The sequence below is a fragment of the Gorilla gorilla genome, chromosome 5 (genome assembly GCF_029281585.2).
Source record: "Gorilla gorilla gorilla isolate KB3781 chromosome 5, NHGRI_mGorGor1-v2.1_pri, whole genome shotgun sequence".
Classification (NCBI taxonomy): domain Eukaryota; kingdom Metazoa; phylum Chordata; class Mammalia; order Primates; family Hominidae; genus Gorilla; species Gorilla gorilla.
In genome coordinates, this window is record NC_073229.2 from 163,051,451 (window position 1) to 163,079,243 (window position 27,793).

A 27,793-nucleotide genomic window follows, 5' to 3' on the forward strand; every position below is an offset into this window, starting at 1 on the left:
GAAAGTATTGAAAGGCAGAGTAAGAATAAAACGGGAAAAGTGGATTCGGTGACATAAAAATTGTCTCAAGTGAAACTTAATGACACTCAAAAAATAGGCTTTCTATCACCATTCTGGGCCCCGAAATTCTCATCAAATGTAATATCCACCTGGATGCATCAAAGATCATTGACTTCTCAGTCCAAATGTCTCTTTTTCACCACTTCAGGCATCCCTCTTAGGCTTGTCAGCCCAGTGGCTGTATCACTCCTAAAATCTCGATTTCAAGTATTTGAGAACCATTTTCAAATCATGTACTCAAATACCCCCACCACAGCAATTCTTTTTGTCTCCCCCCCCCCCCCCCCCACCGCCCGAGATGTCTCGCTCTGTCGCCCAGACTGGAGTGCAGTGGCGTGATCTCGGCTCACTGCAACCTTCCGCCTCCCGGGCTCAAGCGATTCTTCTGCCTCAGCCTCCAAGTAGCTGGGACTACAGGCATGCGCCACCACACCCGGCTAATTTTTGTAATTTTAGTAGAGACGGGGTTTCACCATATTGGCCAGGCTGGTCTAGAACTTCTGACCTCATGATCCGCCCACCTCAGCCTCCCAAAGTGCTGGGATTACAGGCATGAGCCACCACACCTGACCCAGCAATTCTTTGTCTAAGACCTCCAGCCTACACACTCCAACTTTTTCACTACCACCACGTCTTCATTTGTGCTTCCTTCCTTGTTAAACTTGAATTTAATGGCCCAATTTTATCATCACTCCCTTGCAAAGAATCTGAACTTGTCTCTCTTTTTTGGCTAAATCCCAATTCATTTGGTTAAAACACAACTCTCTGCACACGCTATACCTGTGGGTACTAAAGCAGCTTTAAAGACTGTTGGAATAAGTGATATAACCGTTCTGATTGGTCTAACTTTACTTTGGTGACATAACTGTCAAATGGGATTGCAACACTGATGAGCAATTTCCTTGGTAAATTCATTTTCTCACTCTTTGCGATGACAATTTTCTCTCTTCTCTTTAGACAATCTTTCAATAACCCTGTCTCTCAGCTTTGACCTCACCTTTTACTTCCCCAAGAAAACTGAATCATATGGGAACTCCCTAATTTTCCTCCCACCGTCGAATCCACCACCAGCTCCACCTCTTACTTTTTATTCTCTGTCTTCCCTTCGCCCTGATGGAAGAAGCATCCCTCTCAAACAAGATCACATACTGCACTTGGAATCTAGCCCGTTGCCTTTCATCTTCTCCAGACTTCCACATCCAATCCTCTCCTGTGCCCTCATTTCTCTTTATTGGATTTCTATCAAATCAGAAACACCTGTAGTATCTCCTGCCTTAAAAAAATAAAAGGACAATAAGCTTTCCCTCACCACTTTTTAAATTGACAAGACCAGAGTTTCTCAGACTTCAGCGGGCATCCATATCACCTGGAGGGCTGGTTAAACTACACATTGCTGGGTCCCACCTAGAGTTTCAGACTCAGTTAAGTCTGGGGTGGGGCTGGAGAATTTTCCTTTCTATCAAGTTTCCAGGTGATGGTGATGCTGCTGCCTCTAGGCCCTCCATCCTCACCTCCCACACTCTCCTCAAGCTCCTCCAGTGGGTCTCTGTCTGTACTGGCACTACTTTTGGAGGACTATAAGTGACTTCCATGTGCTCAAATCCAGTGGTCCCTGCTCCATTCCCACCTCACTTTGACTTTATGCAAGCATCTGATGCAGAGGAACGCCCCTTCTTGAAATACTCCTTCTCTTGGTGTCCCTAATACCACACTCTCCCTGTTTCCTCCCACCTCAGTGCCCTCTTCTCAATCTCCTTTGCAGGCTCTTCTTTCTCTGCAAGATCCTTAAATATTCCCTAGGGCTTGATCCTAGCCTCTCTCCTTTTCCACATACGCACTCTCCTCCCTAGGCAGTCTCACTATTCCTATGTGTATTATTCCATTCTCATGCTGCTATGAATAACTGCCCGAGACTGGGTAATTTATAAAGGAAAGAGGTTTACTTGACTCACAGTTCCGCAGGGCCGGGGAAGCAAACACGTCCTTCTCCACGTGGCGGCAGGCTGAGGAAGAATGAGAACTGAGGAAAAGAGGAAGCCCCTTATAAAACCATCAGATCTCGTGAGAACTCACTCGCTCTCACGAGAAGAGGATGGGGGAGATTGCCCCCTTAATTCAATTATCTCCACCTGGTCCCACCCTTGACACGTGAGGATTATTACAATTCAAGATGAGATTTTGGGTGGGGACACAGCCAAACCATATCACTATGACTCTAAATGTAATTTATATGCTGAGGACCCCCAAATTTATGTCTCCAGCTCTGAAATCTCTGAGCTGCAGACTCATATCTAATTCCCACTTGGAATCTTCATACTGGATGTTTAATTTTCACATCTAATAGACATCTCAAAGTTAAATCAAACCCTTGATTGCCTCCCCAGCACCAAACCTACCCCTTCCCCAGATTCCTCAGTAAAAATATCATTCAACAGTTACTGCATAAGCCAAAAATCTAAGAATCTGAGACTCATTCTTTTTGGCATTAAAAACATTTTTAAACAGCATTATTGAAATATAATTAATATACAATAAACTGTACATGATAAAAGTGTGCAATTGACTAAATTCTGACATGTGTAGGCCTGCCCCATGAAACCATAAGAAAAATCAAGAAAATGAACATATTCATTACCCCCAAAAGTTTCCTCATGCCATTCCATAATTTCTCTCTCCTGCTTCTCCCCACCCCCAACCTGAGGCAACCACTGGTCTTTCTTTCACATATATTAGTTTTCGTCTTCTAGAATTTTCCTTTTTTTTTTTTTTTATTGAGACAGGGTCTGCTTTGTTGCCTAGGCTGGAGTGCAGTGGTGAAATCACGGCTCAGTGCAGCCTCAACTTCCTGGGGTCAAGCGATCCTCCCACCTCAGCCTCCTGAGTAGCTGGGACTACAGGCACACAACACCATGCTTGGCTAATTTTTTTTTATTTTTAGTAGAGACAGGGTCTCCCTATGTTTCCCAGGCTCGTCTTGAGCTCCTAGGCTCAAGCAATTCTCCTTCCTCAGCCTGCTGGGATCACAGGTGTGCACCATCCCGCCTGGCCTAGAATTTTCCTTCTCCTTTTCTCTTTTTTAATATGGAACAGCTCAAAAATTTGCAGGTCATCCTTGTGCAGAGGCCACACTAATCTTCTCTGTATTGTTCCAATTTTAGTATATGTGCTGCCAAAGCAAGCACTGGCCTAGAATCTTCTATAAATGGCATCATACAGTATGTATTCTCTGTTTGACTTTCTTTATTCAATCATTATTTTAGATTTACCCATCCGATGCATGTATCAATATCTCCTTTTTACTACTGGGAATTATTACATTGTACACGTATACCACAATTTGTTTATCCATTAATTTGTTGATAAATTTGAGTTCTTCCTGGTTTCTGCTTTTACAAATAAAGCTGCTATGAACTTATGCTTTCATTTCTCTTGGATTTGGGTGGGTATGTGGTGGTATCTCATTGCGGTTTTAATTTGCATTTTCCTAATGACTAATGATGCTCAAGATCTTTTCATGTGCTTATTTGCCATTCTTTTGACCATCTTAAAAACTAGGTTGTTTGTTTTCTATTCAGCTTTAAGAGCTCTTTATACATACTGGATAAAAATATTTTCTACAGTCTGTAGAAAATATTTTTTCCTTCTCTGAACAGTTTCTTTTGAAGCACAGTTCTTTTTTTTTTCTTCTTTTTTTTGAGACAGAGTTTCACTCTTGTTGCCCAGACGAGTGCAATGGTGCGATCTCGGCTCACTGCAACTTCTGCCTCCCAGGTTCAAGCAATTCTCCTGCCTCAGCCTCCTGAGTAGCTGGGATTACAAGATTACAGATGCCCGACTAATTTTTAAATATTTTTAGTAGAGACAGGGTTTCACCATGTTGGCCAGGCTGGTCTTGAACTCCTGACCTCAGGTGATCTGCCCACCTTGGCCTCCCAAAGTGCTGGGATTACAGGCATGAGCCACCGCGCCCAGCCTGAAGCACAGTTCTTAATTTCGATGACATCAAATATATCAAATGTTCTTGTATAGATCATGCTTTGGCATCATATCTAAAAACGATTTACCTAACCAAAGGCCACTAAGATTTTCTCCTATGTTTTTTCTAAATGATTTATAGTTTTAAGCTTGACTTTTAGGTCTGTGATCCACTTGACTATTTTTTTAATGTAATATATGAGATATGGATAGAGGTTAATTTTTTTTTTTACATATGGCTAGTTGTTTCATCACCATTCCTTATAACTACTATCCTTTTTCCAGTGAATTTCATTTGCACCTTTGTTGAAATCTATTGACTATGTATGTGTACATTGGACTCTCTATTTGATTTCATTGATGAATTTGTCAATAAAAGTGCTATAGACATCAGTAAGTGAGAGACATCCCACACTTTCAGCTGCTGTCATCCTGTTTCATGCAGTAATTGAAGCATTTTGGAGTATTTATTTATTCTTGGACCACAAAGAGTTAAAATAAATTACCCATTTCATTCCAAGTAATTCAACCTGTATGCTGAATTAAATAATTCAATCTATATGTTGTGCCACTGAAGGGGCTATTTTTTTTTTTTTACTTTAAGTTCTGGGATACAAGTGCAGTGTGTGTAGCTTTGTTACATGGGTATACATGTGCCATGGTGGTTTGCTGCACTTATCAACTCATCGTCTAGGTTTTAAGCCCTGCATGCATTAGGTATTTGTCCTAATGCTCTCCCTCCTCTTTCCCGCCAACCCCGACAGGCCCCAGTGTGTGATGTTCCCCTCCCTACATCCATGTGTTCTCATTGTTCAACTTCCACTTACAAGTGAGAACATGCAGTGTTTGGTTTTCTGTTCCTGTGTTAGTTTGCTGGGGATGATGGCTTCCAGTTTCATCCATGTCCCTGCAAAGGACATGAACTCATTCTTTTTTATGGCTGCCTAGTATTCCATGATGTATATGTGCCACATTTTCTTTATCCAGTCTACCATTGATGGACATTTGGGTTGGTTCCAAGTCTTTGCTATTGTAAATAGTGCTGCAATAAACATGCATGTTCATGTGTCTTTATACTAGAATGATTTATAATCCTTTGGGAATATACCCAGTAATGGGATTCCTGGGTCAAATGGTATTTCTGGTTCTAGATCCTTGAGGAATCGCCACACTGTCTTCCACAATGGTTGAACTAATTTACACTCCCACCAACAGTGGAAAAGTATTCCTATTTCTCCACAGCCTCGCCAGCATCTGTTGTTTCCTGACTTTTTAATAATCACCATTCTAACTGGCGTGAGATGGTATCTCATTGTGGTTTTGATTTGCATTTCTCTAATGACCAGTGATGATGAGCTTTTTTTCATGTGTTTGACGGCCACATAAATGTCTTCTTTTGAGAAGTGTCTGTTCACATCCTTTGCCCACATTTTGATGGGTATTTTTTTTCTTGTAAATTTGTTTAAGTTCCTTGTAGATTCTGGATATTAGCCCTTTGTCAGATGGATAGATTGCAAAAATTTTCTCCCATTCTGTAGGTTGCCTGTTCACCCTGATGATAGTTTCTTTTGCTGTGCAGAAGCTTTTTAGTTTAATTAGATCCCACTTGTCAATTCTGGCTTTTGTTGCAATTGCTTTTGGTGTTTTAGTCATGAAGTCTTTGCCCAGGGAAGGGGCTAAATTTTAACCATCATATTCCATCCTGTGTTTAACTTTTTAAAATCTGTCCTCTTACAATGAGACTTCTCCTTTGAGTCAGACTATTTTAGAAAAAAATATATAGATTTTTCTCTTTCTTTGGGCTGGGTATTCCAAATCTGAAAATAAGCCTCAGATCAAACTCCACGCCCTCTTTCCCCATCCTGTAGTTTAGTCCTCAGACTGTTTCAGCTTCAGTATTTAGGGGTGAATGATGAAGTGTTCATGGACCATTCAATGGAGAGGTTTGAATGGAAGATGAGAACTGCTAGCGGCCTTTCTTAGCCATCTCTTTAGTGCCCCTACATAATATTTAACTGCTCTGGATTAGTCTGTTCTTGCATTGCTATAAAGAAATACCTGAGGATGGGTAATTTATAAAGAAAAGAGGTTTAATTACTTCATGGTTCTCCAGGCTGTATAGGAAGCATGCCACTGGCATCTGCTTGGCATCTGGTGAGGGCCTCAGGGAGCTTATAATCACGGCAGAAGGTGAAGGGGCAGGTGGTGTGTCACATGCCAAGAGCAGGAACAAGAGAGAGGGAGGAGGTGCCACACACTTTTAAACAACCAGATCTTGTGTGAACTCAGAGTGAGAACTCATTCATCACTAAGGGGATGGCACTAGTCATTCATGAGGGATGCGCCCTCATGATCCCTCCTGCCAGGCCCCACCTCCAACGTTGGGGATTAGATTTCAACATGAGATTTGGAGGGAACAAATATCCAAGTTATATGATCTTCCATGGCAAAATATATGAGGAAACTAACAAAAGTGTTTTTGACTATGCAGAGGCAGGAATTGAAGTTCTTTCCCAGCTGTCTCAACTAACTGGCACGTTCTTTACGGCCCCCACTGGGATTGCAACTGGCTCTTACCAGCACAGTAAGTATTATGGGAGCTGAGCGCCACGTCCAATAACACAAGCCAACTCCAGAATCACCAAAAGACAAAATCCAGTTAATAGTACTGGTATGGCTGATATCCATTACTCGCTTTCATTCCTCCCCTGAAGGAAAGCTATTACTTCCCAAACTAGGTAATCTCATATCATTCAGTCATTTGCTTAGAAGAGGATTATTTATTGTACATATTTGCCCCAAACCATCATTTACAAAAACTGTTGAAAACATAATCTTAACAATTAAGCAAAGTTGCTGATCTAGAAAAATAAGAAGTACAAAGAAAAACTTTTCTTAGTAACATATATATAGTCAATATGGTTTTATTTGGAAAAATAAATTGTAGCTACAAAGAGATGGCAAAGAGGCTGGCTTAGTTTCCATTACAGTAGCATTACCTGAGAGGAAAAACAATCAGAGAAAATATACCTGAAAGCAAACTTTCATTTAGATACTAAAGCTGCAAATTTAGATTAAAATGTAACACGGGCTGACCAACAACAGAACCAAATTGCTTTGTTACACTGACACCACTCATTTTCCTCTTTAAAACACCCTTGATTCCTATCAAGTAGGGCTGAGAGTGATGCAGAAACTATATAAATCATTGCTTCTCTGCTCCTAAATGCCAAGGGCCTTTTAGAACTTTGGAAAGCTGGCACAACTGTGAAACTGGTAAGGGAAAAGATTCTTTGTAGCTATAACAAAAGTGCATTGACCTAACATAGTTTTGAAGCAGAGGTCACTTGCTAATTTTAGTTAATATAGCAACATCACCAAATGATAGCATATTTGGTTCTGTGGAGAGAGGAACTGGCCTAGCAGAGCACAGCAGGATATGAACACTGTTGCTGGTAATAGGGAACAGGTTTTCTTTCTTTTTATTTTGAGACACAGTCTCACACTGTTGCCAGGCTGGAGTGCAGTGGCACGTTCTCAATCTAGGCTCACTGCAACCTCCGCCTCCTGGGTTCAGGCGATTCTCCTGCCTCAGCCTCCTGAGTAGCTGGGACTACAGGCATGTGCCACTACGCCCAACTCATTTTTGTATTTTTAGTGGAGACGGGGTTTCACCATGTTGGCCTGGATGGTCTTGATCTCTTGACCTTGTGATCCGCCCGCCTCAGCCTCCCAGTGTTGGGATTACAGGCGTGAGCCACCGCATTTGGCCGGGAACAGGTTTTCTTCCTTTTCTCCTTCTCTGCCTTCCTTTCCTCCTGTTCATCCTCCTTTTCCCTCTCTTGTTCTCATTCTCCTTATTTAAAAAAAAAAAAAAAAAAGCATGTTGTGGCCGGGCGCAGTGGCTCACACCTGTAATCCCAGCACTTTGGGAGGCTGAAGCAGGCAGATCACCTGAGGTCAGGAGTTCGAGACCAGCCTGCCCAACATGGTGAAACCCCGTCTCTACTAAAAATACAAAAATTAGCTGGGCAGTAGTGGCACACATCTGTAATCCCAGCTACTCAGGAGGCTGAGGCACGAGAATTGCCTGAACCCGGGAGGCGAAGGTTGCAGTGAGCCGAGGTCGTACCACCATACTCCAGACTGGGTGACAGAGCAAGACTCTGTCTCAAACAAAAACAAAAACATGTTGTGAACCTTTTCACATGTCTATCAGTAACAGTAGAGGAAACAAAGCAAATACACTATGTATCCATTCAGGACAGAAAATCAAATTTAACACACCACTGCATCATTCAGTAATTGTTTTTTAAGAAGAGAAACTTTCTTTAAGCACCTGCTACAGTCCTGTAGACAGATTTGTAGAGCGAGGTAGCAGTTTGACATAATTTAAGAAAGATAAGGATTTGGCGATGACAGGGTTGACTTCCAATGGCCTGATGGGGAAGCCGTGTAGCGTCGGATTTCTTGTGTTTTCACTTTTAGACTGGAAAGATAAAGCAGCGCATTCTTCCTCAGATGACAGCTCAGCTTCCCAATGCACAATCCAGCAGCTGTTTTTTTTTTTTTAAACTTTGAATGGAATATGTCAGCCTCAGCTATCAAAGAGTAGACATGCATTTGAAATGATTCATTGAATCCTTTTCAAGTTTCTAATTTTACCTTTGAAAACAGAGGATGGGTGTTTGTCTTAGTCTTCTAATGAGAAACGATAATAAACTCAACACAAATGCAACTAAGATTTTGTTGTACTTTAAACAAGACGTAGAATTCTTTCATCTGAGCTCAAGCCTGCAATAATAACAGAAGAAAATCATGTCAGTTCTTAGTGATTGGCTGGGATCCCAATGGGGAAAGGCCCCCTCTTCCATCTACTTCTGCGAATCGAAGCTACAGACGTGGTCCAGCTTCACAGACTTCCTAGAAGAAACCTTGAAAACAGTAAGGAAGCAGCTGTATCCTTTCTTCAAGGAACTGCAGAAGAGCATCAGTGGCAGGATGATAGGTAAGCAGTCTTGCTACTTCTGTTGCAGGTTAATTATGAAGTTGCTTTCATATCCCGAGTAAATACAAGTTTAGTTATGACGCAAGTAAAATTTTACTCCTGAACATCTCCAGTAAAATTTTATCTCCTAGGTTGCTCACACTGCCTTTCAAATATAATGTATTCATTATATATAATGAATATATATAATTATTCATTATAATTATATATATATAATTATATATATATAATGTATATATAAGAACAAATATATTCAGGTTCAAAATGTTGAAGCTCATTCTTATTTTAACATTTTACCACCTTATTAATTCTTGTTTGTCACTTATTTACCTAGACACAATTTGCTGTTTGCTAAGCCAGAGAGCTGTGCACTTTTCCCACTAGAATTTGCTCTGAGAGTTAAGCACCTCTTATACCCCAGCACCTATTACATAAATTGTTCTACAATTTAAGCTCTATTTATTTTCTGTCTAAAATATATAATTCAGTGATGGGCTCCATGGGCCTTTGCTGAGCCTATTAGACATGGTTGAATGAATTTTTCCATTCACACCCCAGCCCCATGACGGAATGAATGATCACAGCAGAGCCCTTTGAAAACAATTTACTTCCTCAACTTTGCATCTTTACCTAAATTAGTCCATTCTTTAAGTATATTTCACCATCTAGGTAAAGAGTTTTTCTTTTTCTCATCTGCAACTATTAATATCTATTCAATTTTTCCCCTACTACTTTCCGCCTGACTAAAACACCATATGAATCAAATCACCCTCTATCTATGCCTTTCTTCTTTTCCTCTGCCCAGCTCCATATTTAAGGTCTGTTTACATAGTTACCATCTACACAAGAGCTGTAACACACAAGCGTGCAAGTAGGCATCTGTCAATGTATGTCCTATATCTCTTTACATAAATGCTTCCAAAACAGGGATTTGCCTTCCTGCTTATTTGTACTACCTACTCTATCACATTTAGGAGGTGTTCAACCATTATTTAAAAATGGTTATGAAGTTGTAAACAGGGAGAAAGTATTTTTCCTAGTTTTTTTTGTTTTTTTTTTTTTTTTTTTTTTTTTTTTTTGAGACAGAGTTTTGCTCTTGTCCCCAGGCTGGAGTGCAATGGTGTGATCTCGGCTCACTGCAACCTCTGCCTCCCAGTTCAAGGGATTCTCCTCCCTCAGCCTCCTGAGTAGCTGGGATTATAGGCATGCACCGCCATGCCTGGCCAATTTTTATTTTATTTTTATTTTTTAGATGGAGTCTTACTCTGTCACCCAGGCTGGGCCTCCCAAGTAGCTGGGATTACAGGTGTGCCTCACCACGCCCAGCTAATTTTTGCATTTTTAGCAGAGATGGGATTTCACCATGTTGGCCAGGCTGGTCTCAAACTCCTGACCTCAAGTGATCTGCTCATCTTGGCCTCCCAAAGTGCTGGGATTACAGGTGTGAGCCACCGTGCCCAGCCTATTTTTTGTATTTTTAGTAGAGACGGGGTTTCACCATGTTGGCCAGGTTGGTCTCGAACTCCTGACCTCAAGTGATAAGAGTATTTATTAAATAATATATGTAGGCAATGAGAAGAAAATGGAAAAACAATTTTTTAAATAACTGCATGGTGTTTAAAATATTTTAAAAATTAAAAGATGTCTGTGTATGTATGTTTGCATGTTATTTACTTTGGACTTTAAAATATTTATGTATTTGAAGCCTGGTGTAGTGGCTCATGCCTGTAATCCCAGCAGTTTGGGAAGCCGAGGCAGGTGGATTGCTTGAGCTCAGGAGTTTGAGACCAGCCTGGGCAACATGGCAAAACACTGTCTCCACAGAAAAATACAAAAGTTAGCTGTGCCTGGTGACGTGTGCCTGTAATCCCAGCTACTTAGGAGGCTGAGGCATGAGAACTGCTTGAGCCAGGGAGGCAGAGGTTTCAGTGAGCTGAGATCGCGTCACTGCACTCCAGTCTGGGCAACAGAATGAGACCCTGTCTCAAAAAAAAAAAAAACAAAAAAACAAAAAAAAAATGCCTACTTGAGCGCAGAGATAAAGGAGAATATAGAGGAACTTCTGGTAGGATCAAGAGTCTTACATTTAAATTTGTTGAGCTCCTTTTCACATGCTCTCTCCTTATTGTCCAATTTATACATTTCATTCAATATCAGCTTTGCCAGAGTGGGCACTTTTTATAGACTAGACATTTAAATTACTTTGGTTCATTTTATATTTTATCATAGTAGAAATCCTCATTGCATAATAGAATTTTTACTGCTATTCTTTGCATTTTTATCCACTAAAAAAACAACTGTGGGTCCAGTACGGTGGCTCATGTCTGTAGTCCCAATGCTTTGGGAGGCTGAGGTGGGCAGATTGCTTGAGGCCAGGAGTTTGAGACCAGCCTGGGAAACATAGCAAGACCCCATATCTACAAAAAGTTAAAAAATTGGCTGGCTGCAGTGGCTCACGCCTGTAATCCCAGCACTTTGGGAGGCCAAGGCAGGAGGATCACTTGAGGTCAGGAGTTCAAGACCAGCCTGGCCAACATGGTGAAACCCAGTATCTCCTAAAACTACAAAAAAAAAAAAAAAAAAAAAAAATTAGATGGGCGTGGTGGCAGGCACCTGTAATCCTAGCTACTCAGGAGGCTGAGGAAGGAGAATTGCTTGAACCCAGGAGGCGGAGGTTGCAGTGAGCCCAGATTGCGCCACTGCATTCCAGCCTGGGTGACAAGAGCAAGACTCCATCTCAAAATAAATAAATAAATAAATAAATAAAGTTAAAAAATTAAGCAGGCATGGTGGTGCATGCCTATAGTCCCAGTTACTTGAGAAGCTGAGGTGGGAGGATCACTTGAGCTCAGGGAATCAAGGCTGCAGTGAGCTATGATTTTGCCACAGCACCCCAGCCTGGGCAACAGAGTAAGATTCTGTCTCAAAAAAAAAAAAAAAAGAAAGAAACTGTGAGGACTGAGTTGTTGTTTTTAAATCACATTTCTTACATAAATCAATTACAGGGCATGTGGCCTTGTATTTACAGGGCAGTTTATGTTTGACACCATGGGTATGACCAACATTCTAAACAACCAAGATACTGCACAAGCTCTGGCAGATGGATTGATGGAGTTGTCAAAAGAAGATTCTGTAAGTGTTTCTTTGAAGAAAGTAAACTATGAAAACCAACACTTAAATAAATTCTGTTTGCAGTTATTATTAATTTTTTTGACCAGTTTATCCCTTTCAGAGCACAGTTCCTCAGAGAAATTACATCAGTTTATAAAAATAGCCACTAAGAGATTCTGGGCCCAAGATGTGTTAAGTACATAAAACAGACAAGTAGGAAAATCTTCTAGGTTATTTAAAGTTTATTACATTGTGCCCTGTTTTCTGTCTTGTGCTTAATTTCAGTCAGAAGTGACTTTTTTTTTTTAATAAACCATGTTAGTGGCTTTATATTTCACATAAACTTTACTCAACAGAGAAACCAATTCCTAGTTTCAGGAGAAATCTGAGGAAGTGTGACCCAGATGTGAAAAGATGAAGGGAAAAGGGGCTAGATGAGAGAGGAAGGGAAAGAGAACACAACGGAACGGAAAGAAGCAAATCAGTAATTTGGCTGGGGATGGGTGTAGGAGAAGCCCAAAGAAACAATTTCATCAGACACAGATCCAAGGTTCTCTCTCATTAAGGTCAGTCTACACTTCAGAAAACAGTGAGAAGAAGCCAGTCCACATTTCAGAAAATAGTGAGGAGAGGCCAGTCTCCAGACAGCTCTCCCAGCCCCAAAGAGGACAGCATGGCTATAGGAAAATGCAATGTGGCCAGTCGTGGTGGCTTATGCCTGTAATCCCAGCACTTTGGGAGGCCGAGGCAGGCGGATCATTTGAGATCAGGAGTTGGAGACCAGCCTGGCCAACATGGTGAAACCCCGTCTCTACTAAAAATACAAAAACTAGCCGGGCATGGTGGTGGGCACCTGTAATCCCAGCTACTCAGGGGGCTGAGGCCAGAGAATTGTTTGAACCTAGGAGGTGAAGGTTGCAGTGAGCTGGGATCATGCCATTGCACTCCAGCCTGGGTGACAAAGCAAGACTCTGTCTCAAAAAAAGAAAAAAAAAAGAAAATGCCACGTGCAGCTCTCCATCTGAGGGGAGTCGGGAATGGAATGGAGATAGGGCTGCTGTTAACATATTCAATAATCTAAATTCTCTAGTTTCCAAGGAATTCTCAAGGAGAGTCTCAAATCTTTCTCTTCCACCATCATAATTCTACTTTGTGGGTGAATTTAACATTGTCTCTGCACACATTCTCTCTCTCCTTATTATTGAGTATCTGCTCCTGTTTCGGTGTGGCTTCCTGGGTCTGCACCAGGCATTTCTGGGCGTAGCTGTCCTGCACTGGGTGGGGGCTGCAAAGCTGCGTTAGCTGTAGTTTGTCTCCTGTGAAGTCTCAGCTCTGCAGTGAGGCTCAGGCAGCCCAATGACGAAAGGCCTTTGGCGAGCCTTGCTGATAAAATGAGCAGGGATATTCACAGAGGTGCCCCCTCACTGTCTGCCAAAACACTGAAGGATTACTCAGCATGCTTGGTGTCAGTTCAGTGTACTTATTTCCACCTAATTATTTAAAAATAACCATGTATGATATAATTTGGATGGTGCTCAAACCTATAGCTTGAGGGGAACCAAATTTGAGAACCCCAGCATGTTTTCCCAGCAATTCTGCTACTGCAGCCTCTCTCCCAGGCCTTCTTCTTCCCCCTGAAGGACAACAAGATCCTTCCTGTCCCCTTTCCTCATTTGGCAAGGGGTTGGTGTGGGCCACTTTGGTTCCAAAGATCTTGAGAGACCCTCCCATAAAATTTTGGTGTCTTAACTGGATTGTGACAAATTGTTGAGAACCAAGAGTACATATGGTAACTGGAATATGAGATGAACTAGAAAGTCTCATGTACTGACTCGAATTGAGCACTAGTCACTCTGTTTTCTGGACATGTCAGTTAATTAGGTAGAAAGCTGAAATCCCTGCTAAAAAGTGTGTTCTCTCTTCTGCTGCAGTATTGACATCTGTATTTCAGAAGAATGTTTTAAATGGGCATTTTTCTTGCGGGGGGTTGGGCATTCTTTAGGACAAACCTCTGGAATTTTTGTCGTATTTTCTGCTGAAGAAATGTGGCAAAAAGATCAAAGATTTTGAAGGAAATGTTATTCCAACAAAATGTGACCCAAAGACAACATTCAGTTTATTCATGAAGGTAAAGTTGCTGCTGAATTTTTATGCCATTGCTTTTCTGTAGAGTTAGGCACATGTGATTCATAAATCATTATATGAGCTCTACTGGGAAGCTTTAACTTGTCATTTCTCCAAAGAATTTTATTTTCATGAAGTATTATTAAAATAGGGTGTTTTGTAGTTTCATAATATGAGTAACATTTAAGCCGCTTAAAAGCATAAACTGTAACATGTTAACTTGAGTAACACTATTTGGTTGTGGGGAGAAAGGTAGAAATTTGCATTTTGCTTTGCCATTTATGCAATTGAGCCCTGAGAGAACTTAAGGGGAATTTTTTTTTGAGGGGGGTGAAACTAAGAATAGTTCTTTTTTTCTTAGTCGAGATTCAAATTCATTAAAGAAAAAAATGGGTTTAAAGCGAGTTCTGGCCGGGCGCGGTGGCTCACGCTTGCAATCCCAGCACTTTGGGAGGCCCAGGCGGGCAGATCATTTGAGGTCAGGAGTTTGAGACCAGCCTGGCCAACATGGTGAAACCCCGTCTCTACTAAAAATACAAAAATTAGCTGGGCATGGTGGCACGCCTATAATCCCAGCTACTCAGGAGGCTGAGGCAGGAGAATCACTTGAACCCAGGTGGGTTCAGTGAGCCAAGGTTCGCTTGAACCCGGGGAGGTTCAGTGAGCAGAGGTTGCAGTGAGCCAAGATCGCACCACTTTACTCCACCCTGGATGACAGAGTGAGACTCTGTCGTAAATAAATAAAGCTAGTTCATCAGGCCAAAAAGAATAATTTTGCCAGTACTATATTAGGAATCCAAGCATTCTTGGTTACATGAAATAACCAGGATTCAAGAAATGCTGAGAATTACATTGTCATTCACATAACTGATTTCTATGTAGAGGAAAATACCATTTTAGAACCATTTTATGTCCATAGAAAAGTCACCTGTCTTTGATGTTTGAAGGCGTAGGATGGCAGTCCCTAACACAATCTCACCATGGAGGGCTGCTAGGAGTAAGAGACTTGTGAGCACCTCTAGCAGGCAAATCATTTGTTGCCCTATTAACCTGATATTCTGGAAGTATTTGTTAATGCTTCTTTAAAGGACAGTGCAGGGCAGGGCAGGAGCAGACATAGAGAACTGCTGGAGGCAGCATTCCCTCTGCCTGCTGCCCCAAATGAACTCAGCAGCACACGGCCTGCCGTCATTAAGACCCATCCCTGGCCAGGCGCAGTGGCTCACGTCTGTAATTCCAGCCCTTTGGGAGGCAGAGGCAGGTGGATCACTTGAGGCCAGGAATTTGAGACCAGCCTGGCCAACATGGTGAGACCCCGTCTCTACTAAAAATACTAAAATTAGCCAGGCATGGTGGGGCACACCTGTAGTTCCAGCTACTTGGGAGGCTGAGGCAGGAGAATCGCTGAACCAGGGAGGTAGAGGTTGTAGTGAGCCAAGATTGCACCATTGCACTCCAGCCTGGGCCATAGAGTGAGACCCTATCTCCAAAAAAAAAAAAAAAACCTACCCTTCTGCTGTTACCATAGCACAACCCTTACTTTAATCCTCCCCTCCCCCACAAAGTGCCCAAGTGGCTTATTCTTCCCAAACACAAGCCACTCCCTGAGACAGGAGTCTTTATTTTATTTTTTAATTTTTTTTTTTTTTGAGATGGGGCCTCGCTCTATCACCCATGCTGGGGTACAGTGGCACAATTATAGCTCACCATAGCCTTGAACTCCTGTGCTGAAGCCATCCTCCTGTCTCAGCCTCCCATTGTGCTGGGATTACAGGCCTGAGCCACCACGCCTGGCCATCCCAAGAGGAGTCTAAATGCCTTTCCAGGGATATCTAAGCCCTTTACAGGTTGAAGCCCTGCTTGCTGGCTGTCCTGTCCCCAAATCGGTATTTTCAGGAAACTTCTTAGGCAGAGGGCAATTCCTCATCTTTTTAGTTCCATTCTCTAAATATTTGCGGGAGCTAACCACATGCTAGACCTTCTGCTAAATCCTGGGACTACACAGCAAAGTAAGACAGTTCCTGCCTTTGTGGAGGATGAGGCTGATACACAAATAGGTGGTGCAGCATGATTAGTGCCTGTTAACAGAACGCACGGGCTGGGATGGGAACCCCGGGGTGGGAACGCCAGATGGGCATTTAGTCCAGACTCCTCTTTCTGCTTCTCAGAGGCTGCTGCTTTCATCTCATTATGCCAGCCACCATCTCTTTGAAATTCTTGGAGATTATTCTCCCAAAAGGGTGGACATAGTCTCCATCCATCCTTTAGCCTATGAAAACCTGAAAAACAGCACCCAGGCCTCTAATACCACTCATTTTCCCTTGGTTCACTAAAGGGAATGATCAACATATAACCACATTACACAGGTTCCAAATTCTTCCAAAGTCCTTTCAACATCTGCTGATTCCTGACTCCCTGGAATCTTTATTGGATTCTTTCACCCACCTTTATTCCTAAGGGTGAAGCTATTACCTCAAAACCCAGGCATACAGATCCCAGAAAAGCCCCTCTTTGGAGCAAGAAAGCAATAAGGACCAAACTAAGGTGCTTCGTCCTCTGAAGTGCCACTCTCACATGTGAAAGACCTAACTCTTGGTGAGAACCGTTTCTGGGCTCATTGACACCTAAGGGAATGATCACTTGGAGCAGTTCCTCTGAGGCACTTTCTCCTCTAGTTCCTCTGCCAAATAAAATTCAAAATGAATGAAGTCTTTTCAACTGGCTATTGATCCGAACAGCTCATCATGTTCATAAAATAATGCATGAAATTTGGGCTGAAAGTTCCTCATTGCTGGAAATCAGGCCCTCTATTGCTACATTGTCTGCCTGTAATAAAACTGGAAAAATGCAAAACTCCTTAATGCCTGGAAATTTGATTTAAAAAAAATCAAATTAGAAAAAAATACATATTAGATTCTCATTTGATTCTCTACTATTTAACACTAAAGAGCTTGGGCACAAAGCCCACAGAACAAATGCGGAGACCTCTAGGAGGAAGAACCACAGCTAAACGTCAGTGTTGCATTAGGATAAAAATAGAAAAGCTGATTTTCCTTACATTAGGGTTTATTTTTAAAACTGGATATTCATTCAGAAGCCTCAGGAGACAAAGGAGGGGAAAATGAAAGCTTCTCTGAGATAATTGCTTTAAAGACCCTTCCAGCCGGGAGCAGCGGCTCACGCCTGTAATCCCGGCACTTTGGGAGGCCGAGGTGGGTGGATCACCTGAGGTCAGGAGTTTGAGACCAGTCTGGCCAACAAGGTGAAACCCCGTCTCTACTAAAAATACAAAAATTAGCTGGGCGTGGTGGCGGGTGCCTGTAATCCCAGCTACTCGGGAGGCTGAGACAGGAGAATCCCTTGAACTTGGGAGGCAGAGGTTGCAGTGAGCCAAGATTGCAGCACTGCACTCCAGCCTGGGCGACAAGAGCAAGACTTTGTCTCAAAAAAATAAACAAAACAAAAAAAACAAACCCTCCCAGAGAGGCTTGTGTAATACGGATTATCTGTCAAATCCAGGACTGTGTGTGTGTGTGTGTGTGTGTGTGTGTGTGTCCATCCATGTATCTATCCATCCATCCACCCACCTACCTACCTATCATCCTGCTGCCCAATCATTATTTGCTCCTGGTTTTTGTCTGCCTATAATGTTTACACTGATACCATGCAACCATGGTGATGGCTGCCCGCCAGAATTATAGTTGTTCCTGAACTCTACCTGTCATTTTCACAACTATTTCTGGCCCCTTATCCAGGCAGCTGAGTGTTTGCTGGCAGAAGCATCAGCAATGACTAGAATGTCTCTGGAAAATAGTGTCTGCCTATGCTCCATCCTAGAGAAAAATTCCTAACATGTTCTTCGTGAGCTTTTTTTTAATGGTCTTCCTTGTATGTCCTGCAGAGCCAAGGCAAAGACCCACCAACCCAGAATGATAGTTGTCTTATAAATGTGCAAAGTTTCTGCCATGTTACTTCCTCTGAATTCATCCATAAAAGCAAAGTAAAAGATAGCATCGGAATCTAAAATTAAGCTGTAAAAATTCTGGCAATTAAACATATAATATAAAATGAGTGAACTTGCCAATTTTAGGTTCAAACAAAATTACTATGCCAAATCAATGTCCTATCCACAAAGAAAAAACTATATTTAAAAAAGTAAGTTGCTGCTGAGCCAGAATGTGAAACAAAGCCCAACTGTAAGCGAGCAGGTTCTAAAATAGCCAAGGTGGTCTGGGGGGGTCCATGATGACACCTGAATTTTAATGCATAAATTTTCATGTGAGCCTGTAGAGTCAGGTGATCTCCCAGAGAAAGATGGCTCCCTTATCTGTGAGATCCACAATACAATTGTGTGCTGTTTGGGTTATCTTAATCTTGGCCCAACCTGAGAGTTTTGTTTTTGTTTTTTGAGACAGCCTCACTCCATCACCCACGCTGGAGTGCAAGATACTGGCTGGGCACAGTGGCTCACACCTGTAATCCCATCACTTTGGGATCCCAAGGCAGGAGGATCACTTGAATTTGAGACCAGCCTGGGCAACATAGTGAGACCTTGTCTCTAAAAAAAAAAATGAACAAAATTAGCCAGGCATGGTGGCACATGCCTGTAGTCCCAGCTACTTGGGAGGTTGAGGTGGGAGATCAATTGAGCTTGGGAGGTCGAGGCTGCAGTGAGCAAATATTGCACCACTGCACTCCAGCATGGGTGAAAGAGTGACACCCTGTCTCAAAACAAAACAAAAACAAGTAGATCTCCTCCCCGGCCCCAAGCCATAAGTATGGATACATGCCAGGCTGGTATGAGACAGCCACAAGTGCAGAGGACAAAAGAAATCATTAGAAGACTCCCTGGAGCAGACAGGAAGCACTCAGGCTCAGGTGGGACCTCCTGCCATCTGGGACTGAGCTAGCTGGCTGCAGGTTTGCAGACCAGGGTTCTTCTGCAGAGGCTCAGGCTGCCAGAGCAATGTGGCATCTCCAAAATAAAAATTCGCTTTTGCCTCAGTAGAGTAAGGTAAAAGGAGCCTTAGTTACAAATTGAAGTTATTCTTCCAGCCTCATCCCTGGACATCCAAGGGTTGCCATTGGTAGTTTTGTCTTTGATGAGGAAGGCAGCAATAACGACCATTGACCATCATCATCCCTCAACATAAACACAGGACCACTGCTCTGTTGCTAGGGTAGACCCTGGGGTGCTGCAGGCAGCAGGGGTGGGGGTGGAGGGCTTTAAAAAAATGTGCTAAGTTTTAGAGAGGCCACAGCAAGAATAGTTAACAAGGTAAAGTGAAGAAAGAATAAGCCTTATTTAAATGTGCAGGTCTAGAAAGGGTATGTGAACTGTTTATGACACATTTTCACTTGGTGGCGAAAAAAGGAGTGAGTTTTGTGAGCTTTTCCTTCTGGATCTTAAAAATAAAAATAACCTATTTGCCCTCAACTGAGAAGGAACAGAGCAGAGCTGAGGCAAAAACCTGTTACCTGGCCAGGCTTGGTGGCTCATGCCTGTAATCCCAGCACTTTGGGAGGCTGAGGCGGGCAGATTACCTGAGGTCAGGAGTTCCAGACCAGCCTGGCCAACATGGTGAAACCCCATCTCTACTAAAAATACAAAAATTAGTGGGGCATGGTAGTGGGCCCTGTAAGCCTGCTACTCAGGAGGCTGAGGCAGGAGAATCGCTTGAACCTGGGAGGCGGAGGTTGCAGTGAGCCGAGATTGTGCCATTGCACTCCAGCCTGGGCGAGAGTGAGACTCCATCTCAAGAAAAAAAAAAGAAGCCTGTTACCCAGGAATGTGTGTGAGTCTTTAAGCCTGGGAGGAGCCCCAGCCCAGCATCACTCCCCTGGCTCCCAAGGAAGAGGGAGCTACGCTGGATTTAGTTCTCAAGTATCATGTAGTTCAAAAGAAGCAAAGGCTATTTTTAAAAAACATAAAATTGAATGTAAGAGTGGCATCCCATTTGCAAGCACTTAACTCATTGTGTGTAGGGAACACTGTGGTTGGGGCTGGAGGCAGAGGCTTCTGAGGGCCTCCTGCGGGCACAGTACTGAGTTTTCAGAGATGTCAAGACCTGCCTCCAATAACCAAGTTTCCATTCAATCTTCAGGAAAGAAGTGTTGTAGAAGACAATTCTTGGGACACAAAGTCCAGGCTCAGCAAAAATGATTTAAATTTTGAAGCACTGATTAATCTGGTAAGCTATTATATAATGTAACTTTACCATTGGTTTTGCTTCTGATAGTGAAATATCAGCCTTTATTCTGGTTAGTTCTTCATTTTCCTTGAAAATTTCCCTTTGGGGGATTAAAAAAAAAAAAAACCTCAAAAATTATTAGAGAGAATTCAGCTGGCAGACTTTTTTTTCAAATAAGCCCCAGACTGAAAAGAAGTTGAGCCAGAAGGATAGCAGTGTAACATCTTGGAGCAAAACCAATCTGTATGTTACTCCCTGACTTTCCTTTATGGTACTAGGATGTCTTTTAAAGAAATGGCACATGGACAAAGGCTCACAGTTTCTAATTAATCTACCAACTTACAGTCTGACTTCAAAAGTTGAGTCTAATGAACACAATGTCTAGGGCTCCGTCTTTCGGTGTCAAGGGTAAAGTGTGGAGGAAGCTGCAGCCTCAGCAGGGGCCGGTCTCGTCCTGTGTAACCCACAGCATGGGCACACTGTTTTGTTTTCTTCACACACAAACACACTTATTATCACCTTTCATTCTCAGAATCCTATAAAGGACACATCCCTAGCCACATTTCATAGATAAAGAACTAGAGTTAAGAAAAGTTACATGGGGGAAAACAGTCAAATGACTTCCCTAAGGCCAGACAATTGGGCAAGAAAAATCTTAAGTCCTGCAGCCCTGAGCTCAGACCTGGGGCTCTTTCCCAGCCCCAGACACCCTGGCTGCAGACAGTGCAGGCCGTGGAGCCCCAGGACATGGATGCCCACTTGCCCCAAACCCATCCCTAGGAACACCCAGGAGGTGCATGTTCCATAGAGCAGTGGATATGAGGGTATCTCATCTGACTATTGGTAATAATACCTCATAGTGGTTTCAAGATAACAACACAAGGTTTGACAATGAAAACCTTAGTTCAAAATGATTATAAATGTTGGATAACTCCAATATGTAAAAATATATACATACAGAAATACACATATAATATTAAAAAAATAATATGGACTGTAAGCCAACTGCCAAGTAGGATGCAGATGTATTTTTTACCTTATTAGATATGTCTAAATAGGTATTCTAGACAGACCATGTGTTTGGAAAATAAACAAGAAGAGTTTGGCAGCTCATGTTTGTAATCCCAGCACTTTGGGAGGCCAAGGCAGGTGCATCGCTTAAGCAGGGGAGTTTGAGACCAGCCTGGGCAACATAGAAAAACCCTGTCTCTACAAAAAAATTACAAAAATTAGCCTGTTGTGGTGGCTACTCTGGTGGCTGAGGCAGGAGGATTGCTTGAGCCCGGGAGGTTGAGGCTGCAGTGAGCCATGATTGCACTACTGCACTTCAGCCTGGGTGACAGAGGGAGACCCTGTCTCAAAATAAAAAATTTAAAAAAAGAAGAGTGTGTTTATAATATTTCAAATACAGTGAGTTCTCTCATTTTTCTCTTAAGTTTTTTTACATTATAATTCCAGTTAATGAAATTATGGTTAACTCATCTTGGTGAAGATCACATAGCATTACACATTTTTTCATTTTAAACAAGGCACTTATTTAAACAACAAGGTGTTTGACTTGAAGGAAAAACTATCTGGTAATCATTTTTATCAACTAATGGATCCTCACTTAAAGCCAGATTGCCCTACATATAAGAGGTATGTACGGAAACGTTATAAAATGTGCCCTTTGTGTTACAATGATAAATGAAAAACATTAGAATTCTCCAATTGAACAAGGTATGCAAGGATTTAGATATATATATATATACACACACACACACACATACATATATACATATATTGCTGTTGTTAAAACAATGAGAGCAAAATAACAGATTGGAATATAAAGATAACTGCTGAATGAGCATGCCACGAAGGGAGAAAGGAGGTCCTTTTGTTTTTGTTTTTGTTTTTGTTTTTGAGATGGAGTCTCGCTCTGTTGCCCAGGCTGGAGTGCGGTGGCATGACCTCGGCTCACTGCAACCTCTGCCTCCCAGGTTCCAGTGATTCTACTGCCTCAGCCTCCTGAGTAGCTGGGATTACAGGCATGTGCTACCACCCCCAGCTAATTTTTGTATTTTTAGTAGAGACAGAGTTTTGCCATGTTGGTCAGGCTGGTCTCGAACTCCTGAGCTCAAGGGATCCACCCGCCTCAGTTTCCCAAAGTGCTGGGATTACAGGCATGAGCCACTGCACGTGGCCAAGGAGATCTTTTCACAGAAGCATTTTTCCCCTTCTCATCTCCATTTGATGTTGATGGTATACCATTAGCCACTAATACATTAGCCATACCATTAGCCACTAATTTTTTAAAAAATGCTTGTGCATATTCATCAGTTACCTTATGTACAATAAAGGAATGGGGAAGGAAATGAAAGAACAGAGCAAACTATACTGTAATAGTTAGGATGTAGTGGAACCAGATTGCAGTTTTTTAGTTGAGAATGCAGTCTTGGTCTGTAAGAATAGCCTCTGGCGTAAAATAGCAAGTTCTCTTTTTACTGGACCCCTCCTGCCTGCTGCTGAAACACATCAATTGTATCTTTCACCTCCATTTCCAACTCTGCAGGTGTGTCTGTTTCATTCATTGGCCATCTGACAAATTGGAATCTGATCCGCCTCATTGACAAGCGTTGCTATTCACAATAGGCTTTCATTAGTTTACTAAGTGGTGTATGCCTGTTAATCTTAAATTGCACCAAGAAACCATCCTGCCCACCACCCTAAAATTAATATGAGCAGTTCTGACCCTTCCTTGAGCTTTCTGTTCACCATGCTGAGTGCTGGAGTCACCTCAGGTCCGCAAGCAGCACAAGTGGCAGAAGCAGTATTGTCATATTTTATTGGGGGCAGTGTGGGGTATACTTAGGGCTGGAGGGAAAATAATAATTCTAGGCTCAAATTGAAGGACATTATGTTTTTGAAATTTAGATATTATAAATTTTCTGTTATAAAGATGCTCATTTTATAGCTTTTGAAATATGCAAATAAAAGAAAAAAATTATCTAGTACCAGCAATAAAAATTAATTTCTCTCTCCATATAAACATAGCACACACAACATCAGGGTATGGAATTTCTTTAGGCCAGTGTATGATTTTCACCTCTGCGTTAAAAAAATAAAACAAGAGGCTGGGCAAGGTGGCTCATGCCTGCAATCCCAGCACTTTGGGAGGCTGAGGTGGGTGGATCACAAGGTCAAGAGATCGAGAACATTCTGGCCAACGTGGTGAAACCCTGTCTCTACTAAAAACACAAAAATTAGCTGGGCATGGTGGCATGCACCTGTAGTCCCAGCTACTCGGGAGGCTGAGGCAGGAGAATCGCTTGAACCCGGGAGGCGGAGGTTGCAGTGAGCTGAGATCACACCACTGCACTCCAGCCTGGACAAGAGAGTAAGACTCCGTATCAAAAGAAAAAAATAAAATAAAATAAATAAATACATAAAACAACAGTTGGAAACATAACATAGCACATCTGGCAACCTGGCTAGCCAGGAGAGATGGGCTCATAGCTCCAAGTCTATCCTTCATACTGAAGTTAGATCCTTAATACTGAAAGAAGAGCATATGCTTCAGATTTTTCATATGTCAGCTGGGGAAGCAAATTAGCTAATAATGAAAAGGTGTCTTCACCTGTTCATGCTGCTGCAATAGAATACCTGAGACTGGGTAATTTACAAAGAACAGAAATTCTTTATGGAGGCTGGGAAGTCTAAGATCAAGATGCTAACATCTGTCAAGGGCCTTCTCTTGGAGTGCTCACATGGTGGAAGGCAAGAGAGGACCAACTCCCTCTGCCAAGCCCCTTTCTAAGAGCACCTGATCCCATTCATGAAGGAGGAGTCCTCATGACCCAGCCATGTTTTCATGGCTCCACTTCTTAATACTGTCACATTGGCTACACCTGAATTTTGGAAGGGACACATTCAAACTGTAGCAGAGGGCTAGCTCATTTCAGTTCTTCTGTTTGCAAGATAATCAATAAAACACTACTTGGAAAAAGAAATAGGAAAACAAACAAGAGTAGACAAGCCAAAGTCTTCCTCACTAGACTGTAACCTCCATGAAGACAGGACTCTGTCTTGTTCTCATCATTACATGGCCAGCACCAGCATAAGACACCTAATATGGATTTGGATGGACAGATGGATAAAAATAAGTTTCAAACTGCCTTCCTTTAGATCCAAGATTAAAAGTCCCTTCTCTACTTGGCCATCAGGCTGGCCTGATATGAGGGGCTCTTTGGTGATACTGGGGACAAGTGATGGACAGTGGGGTCCTCCGTAGCCCCCGTGAAGTCCCCTTCAACCTGAACAGCACAAACCAGCAAGGGGGGTCTCCGTGTAGCTGCCTGACTGCTCAGCACTTCTACTTCTCCATCAGTGACTTGAGTTCTTAACACTTCTCTACAGGAGAGAATACTCCAGAAGGACTCAGCAGAAAAGCGAGCTAGAGTTGTCAGGGAACTCTTACAGAGTGAGAGGAAATACGTGCAGATACTGGAAATTGTGAGAGATGTTTATGTCGCACCACTGAAGGCAGCATTGTCATCAAACAGAGCGATTCTGAGTGCTGCCGATATCCAGATCATTTTCTCTGACATTCTACAGATTTTAAATCTCAACAGGTAAACCCTGAATATGTATTTTTTTTAAATATTCATTGTGCACTGAGAAGAGCCCATGCTTTATTGTTTCAAAAGCAGTATGGAGGTGCGATGATGCTCTGACCCTCTTAGGGACCCTGATTATAGCAGCGAGATCCTCATCACATTACCTACCGGGCTGCAACCAGTAGTGATTCCCAAGGACACCCCTTCCCCCGTTCATAGCCATGGTGCAAGGAGTGGTGTTCAGGACCTAGGCATTTTGTAACCCAGTGGTCCCCAACCTTTTTGGCACCAGGAACCAGTTTCATGGAAGATAATATTTACACAGACCAGGGGTGGGGGGAATGGTTTCAGGATGATTCAAGTGCATTACAGTTATTGTGCACTTTATTTCTATTATTATATTATAATATATAATAAAATAATTATACAACTCACCATAATGTAAACCAGTGGGAGCCCTGAGCTTGTTTTCCTGCAACTAGATGGTCCCATCTTGGGATGATGGGAGACAGGGACAGATCATCAGGCATTAGATTCTCATAAGGAGCATGCAACCTAGATCCTTCGAATGTGCAGTTCACCATAGTGTTTGCACTCCTATGAGAATCTAATGCCACTGCTGATCTGGAGCTCAGGTAGTAATGCAAGCAACGGGGAGCGGTTGTAAATATCAGTGAAGCTTCGCTCACTCAACCCCCACTCACCTCCTGCTATGCAGCCTGGTTCCTAACAGGCCACAGACTGGTACCTATCCATGGCCTGGGGGTTGGGAACCTTTGCTGTAACCAATAGACTGTCCATGCAAAAGCTAGCAGGAAGGAGGAGAGTCATATGCTCCTTCCTAATCAGCAATGTTCAGTTAAGCAATGGGAAAAAACCAGAAGGATTTAATGGGATTAAGCCACCAGGACACTTAGCTTAGAAAGCCCAAGGCTGAGGGTCAGTTTAATAACAACATATTTTCAAGTGCATAACATGAGAGAGAAAAGTGATCATTTCTGCCTGTGGTAAAAGGAGGCAACCTGAGTATGTCCTTCCCTGACGGTAACTCTCTAGGTAACTTGGAACAAGTTCTTTCCTGTCAGCGGGCCCCAGCTCCTACAGTGAAGAGGTTGAACTGGGCCTCTTCCACTGTTCAAAGCCTCTGATGGATGAATGAGGGATTTTCTTAGAGCTCTGGGGAACTGGGCTAAGCAGAGGCTATGGCATTCAGCTGTTGAAGACAGTGGAGCACTCTCCTGTAAAAACTGTAAGAACTTTCACCCATCTGCCTATCTGGAGGCAAGAGACTAGGACGTTAGGCAGCAGCTGTGTTGTGGCCATTGTGTGGTTCTGACTCAAGGAACTGAGGTGAAGAGGTGGGATTCCACCCCGGCCAACCTACTCCTTCACGTCCCAGTTCCCTTTCCTGTCAAATCTCCACTTCTCTGTGTTAAGAAGAAATGACTTGACCAAAACCCTACCGTAAAGGACTAGGGTGAAAATGCCCATGCTGATGACAATGGATATTTGGGTTTGTAAGTTATCACAAGTGAATATTTCATCCTTATGCTCTTCTCATACCACAGGCAGTTTCTAGATAACCTGAGAGACAGACTGCAGGAATGGGGCCCAGCTCTCTGTGTGGGAGAAATAGTCATGAAGTTTGGAAGCCAGTTAAACACATATACCAATTTCTTCAACAATTACCCTGTCATTCTGAAAACTATTGAAAAGGTAAATGAGTTTCAATTCCATCATTCTATGAGACCTGAGCTAGAAAGGAAGTTAGGTGTGGAACCCGAAAGACCAGCGTTAATAAGAAAGGCTTCTCTGCTCTTAGCTCCCAGCTGTCTTCCCATACTGTGTGACCTCTGAGGACAGGAACCCTGACTTACGGGCTAGCACATCCCTAATGCTAGCATTGACACCCAGCATTGCCAGGAACTGGTTCTTAAACTGAACTCATCCTCATGCAAATGGCCAGGCTTTCACCTGCCCCAGATACCCTCAGCTTACAGGAAAATGCTCCACAATTGAGCTTGGAATCCACTCTGCTACCATAATCCTGTGTATCCTTGACAAGTTCACTCTCTCATGTAGAAAATAAATTAATCATCCACATCTTTCTTGGAAGAACAATCAATCTATGAAATGTCACTATCAAGTAAGGAATGTCTTGGTCTTACATTTCCTAGAGAGTAAATTATTAACAGTTTTCCCTGTTGCAATTTCTGCCATTATTTAATCTGAGCAGGAATATCCAATTCCCTCATGTACCACTTGCTGCTCTTGTGGGGATACTTTCTTATGGGAATAACATCCCTCTTTCTTCCCTCCTCAATTGGTATCGAAAGCCTAGAAAAGGCTACCTTGTCACATGGCAGCACACTTCTGCCAGAGTCCACTGTGACCACTCGTCTTCACTGAGGCCCTGCAGGAAAGGCCTGTGGGCTGGGAGGCCTCTGGAGGGCTCCGGCCCTTGGACAGCTTCCTTTGTAGTATTCCTTCTACCCCACCCAGGGAGTCTAGTCCCTGCTGGACAGCTTGATGATTCAAAAGTTACATAAATAAGGTAGTTTCATAGAACTGACCTTGGAGACAAGAATTGGAGCAAAGTATCACATGGTATTAGGAACACACTGGTGCCTAAATTTTTTTAGCTATAAATAATGATGCCTAGTTCACTAGCCCAGTGTGTGCACACAAGTAAGTACTTAGCTTAAATGTTAGTTATTTGGTTGTGGGGT

General features: G+C 42.6%; 1 protein-coding gene and 1 non-coding gene across 2 annotated transcripts in view; one reads left to right on the forward strand and one right to left on the reverse strand.

Moving 5' to 3' along the window:
- The window catches only part of ECT2L (epithelial cell transforming 2 like), an 87,398-nt gene that overhangs the window by 40,822 nt on the left and 18,783 nt on the right, over nt 1-27,793 (forward strand). The window contains exons 9-14 of the mRNA XM_004044752.4: nt 6,527-6,619; nt 8,861-9,043; nt 12,072-12,175; nt 20,383-20,469; nt 24,865-25,079; nt 26,633-26,780. Of these exons, the coding sequence (XP_004044800.4) occupies nt 6,527-6,619; nt 8,861-9,043; nt 12,072-12,175; nt 20,383-20,469; nt 24,865-25,079; nt 26,633-26,780 (830 nt within the window). The remainder of the gene's footprint in view (nt 1-6,526; nt 6,620-8,860; nt 9,044-12,071; nt 12,176-20,382; nt 20,470-24,864; nt 25,080-26,632; nt 26,781-27,793) is intronic.
- LOC115935077 (U6 spliceosomal RNA) lies at nt 3,136-3,242 on the reverse strand. Its single transcript, XR_004070792.2, has one exon. It is a non-coding gene; the product is annotated as a U6 spliceosomal RNA (small nuclear RNA).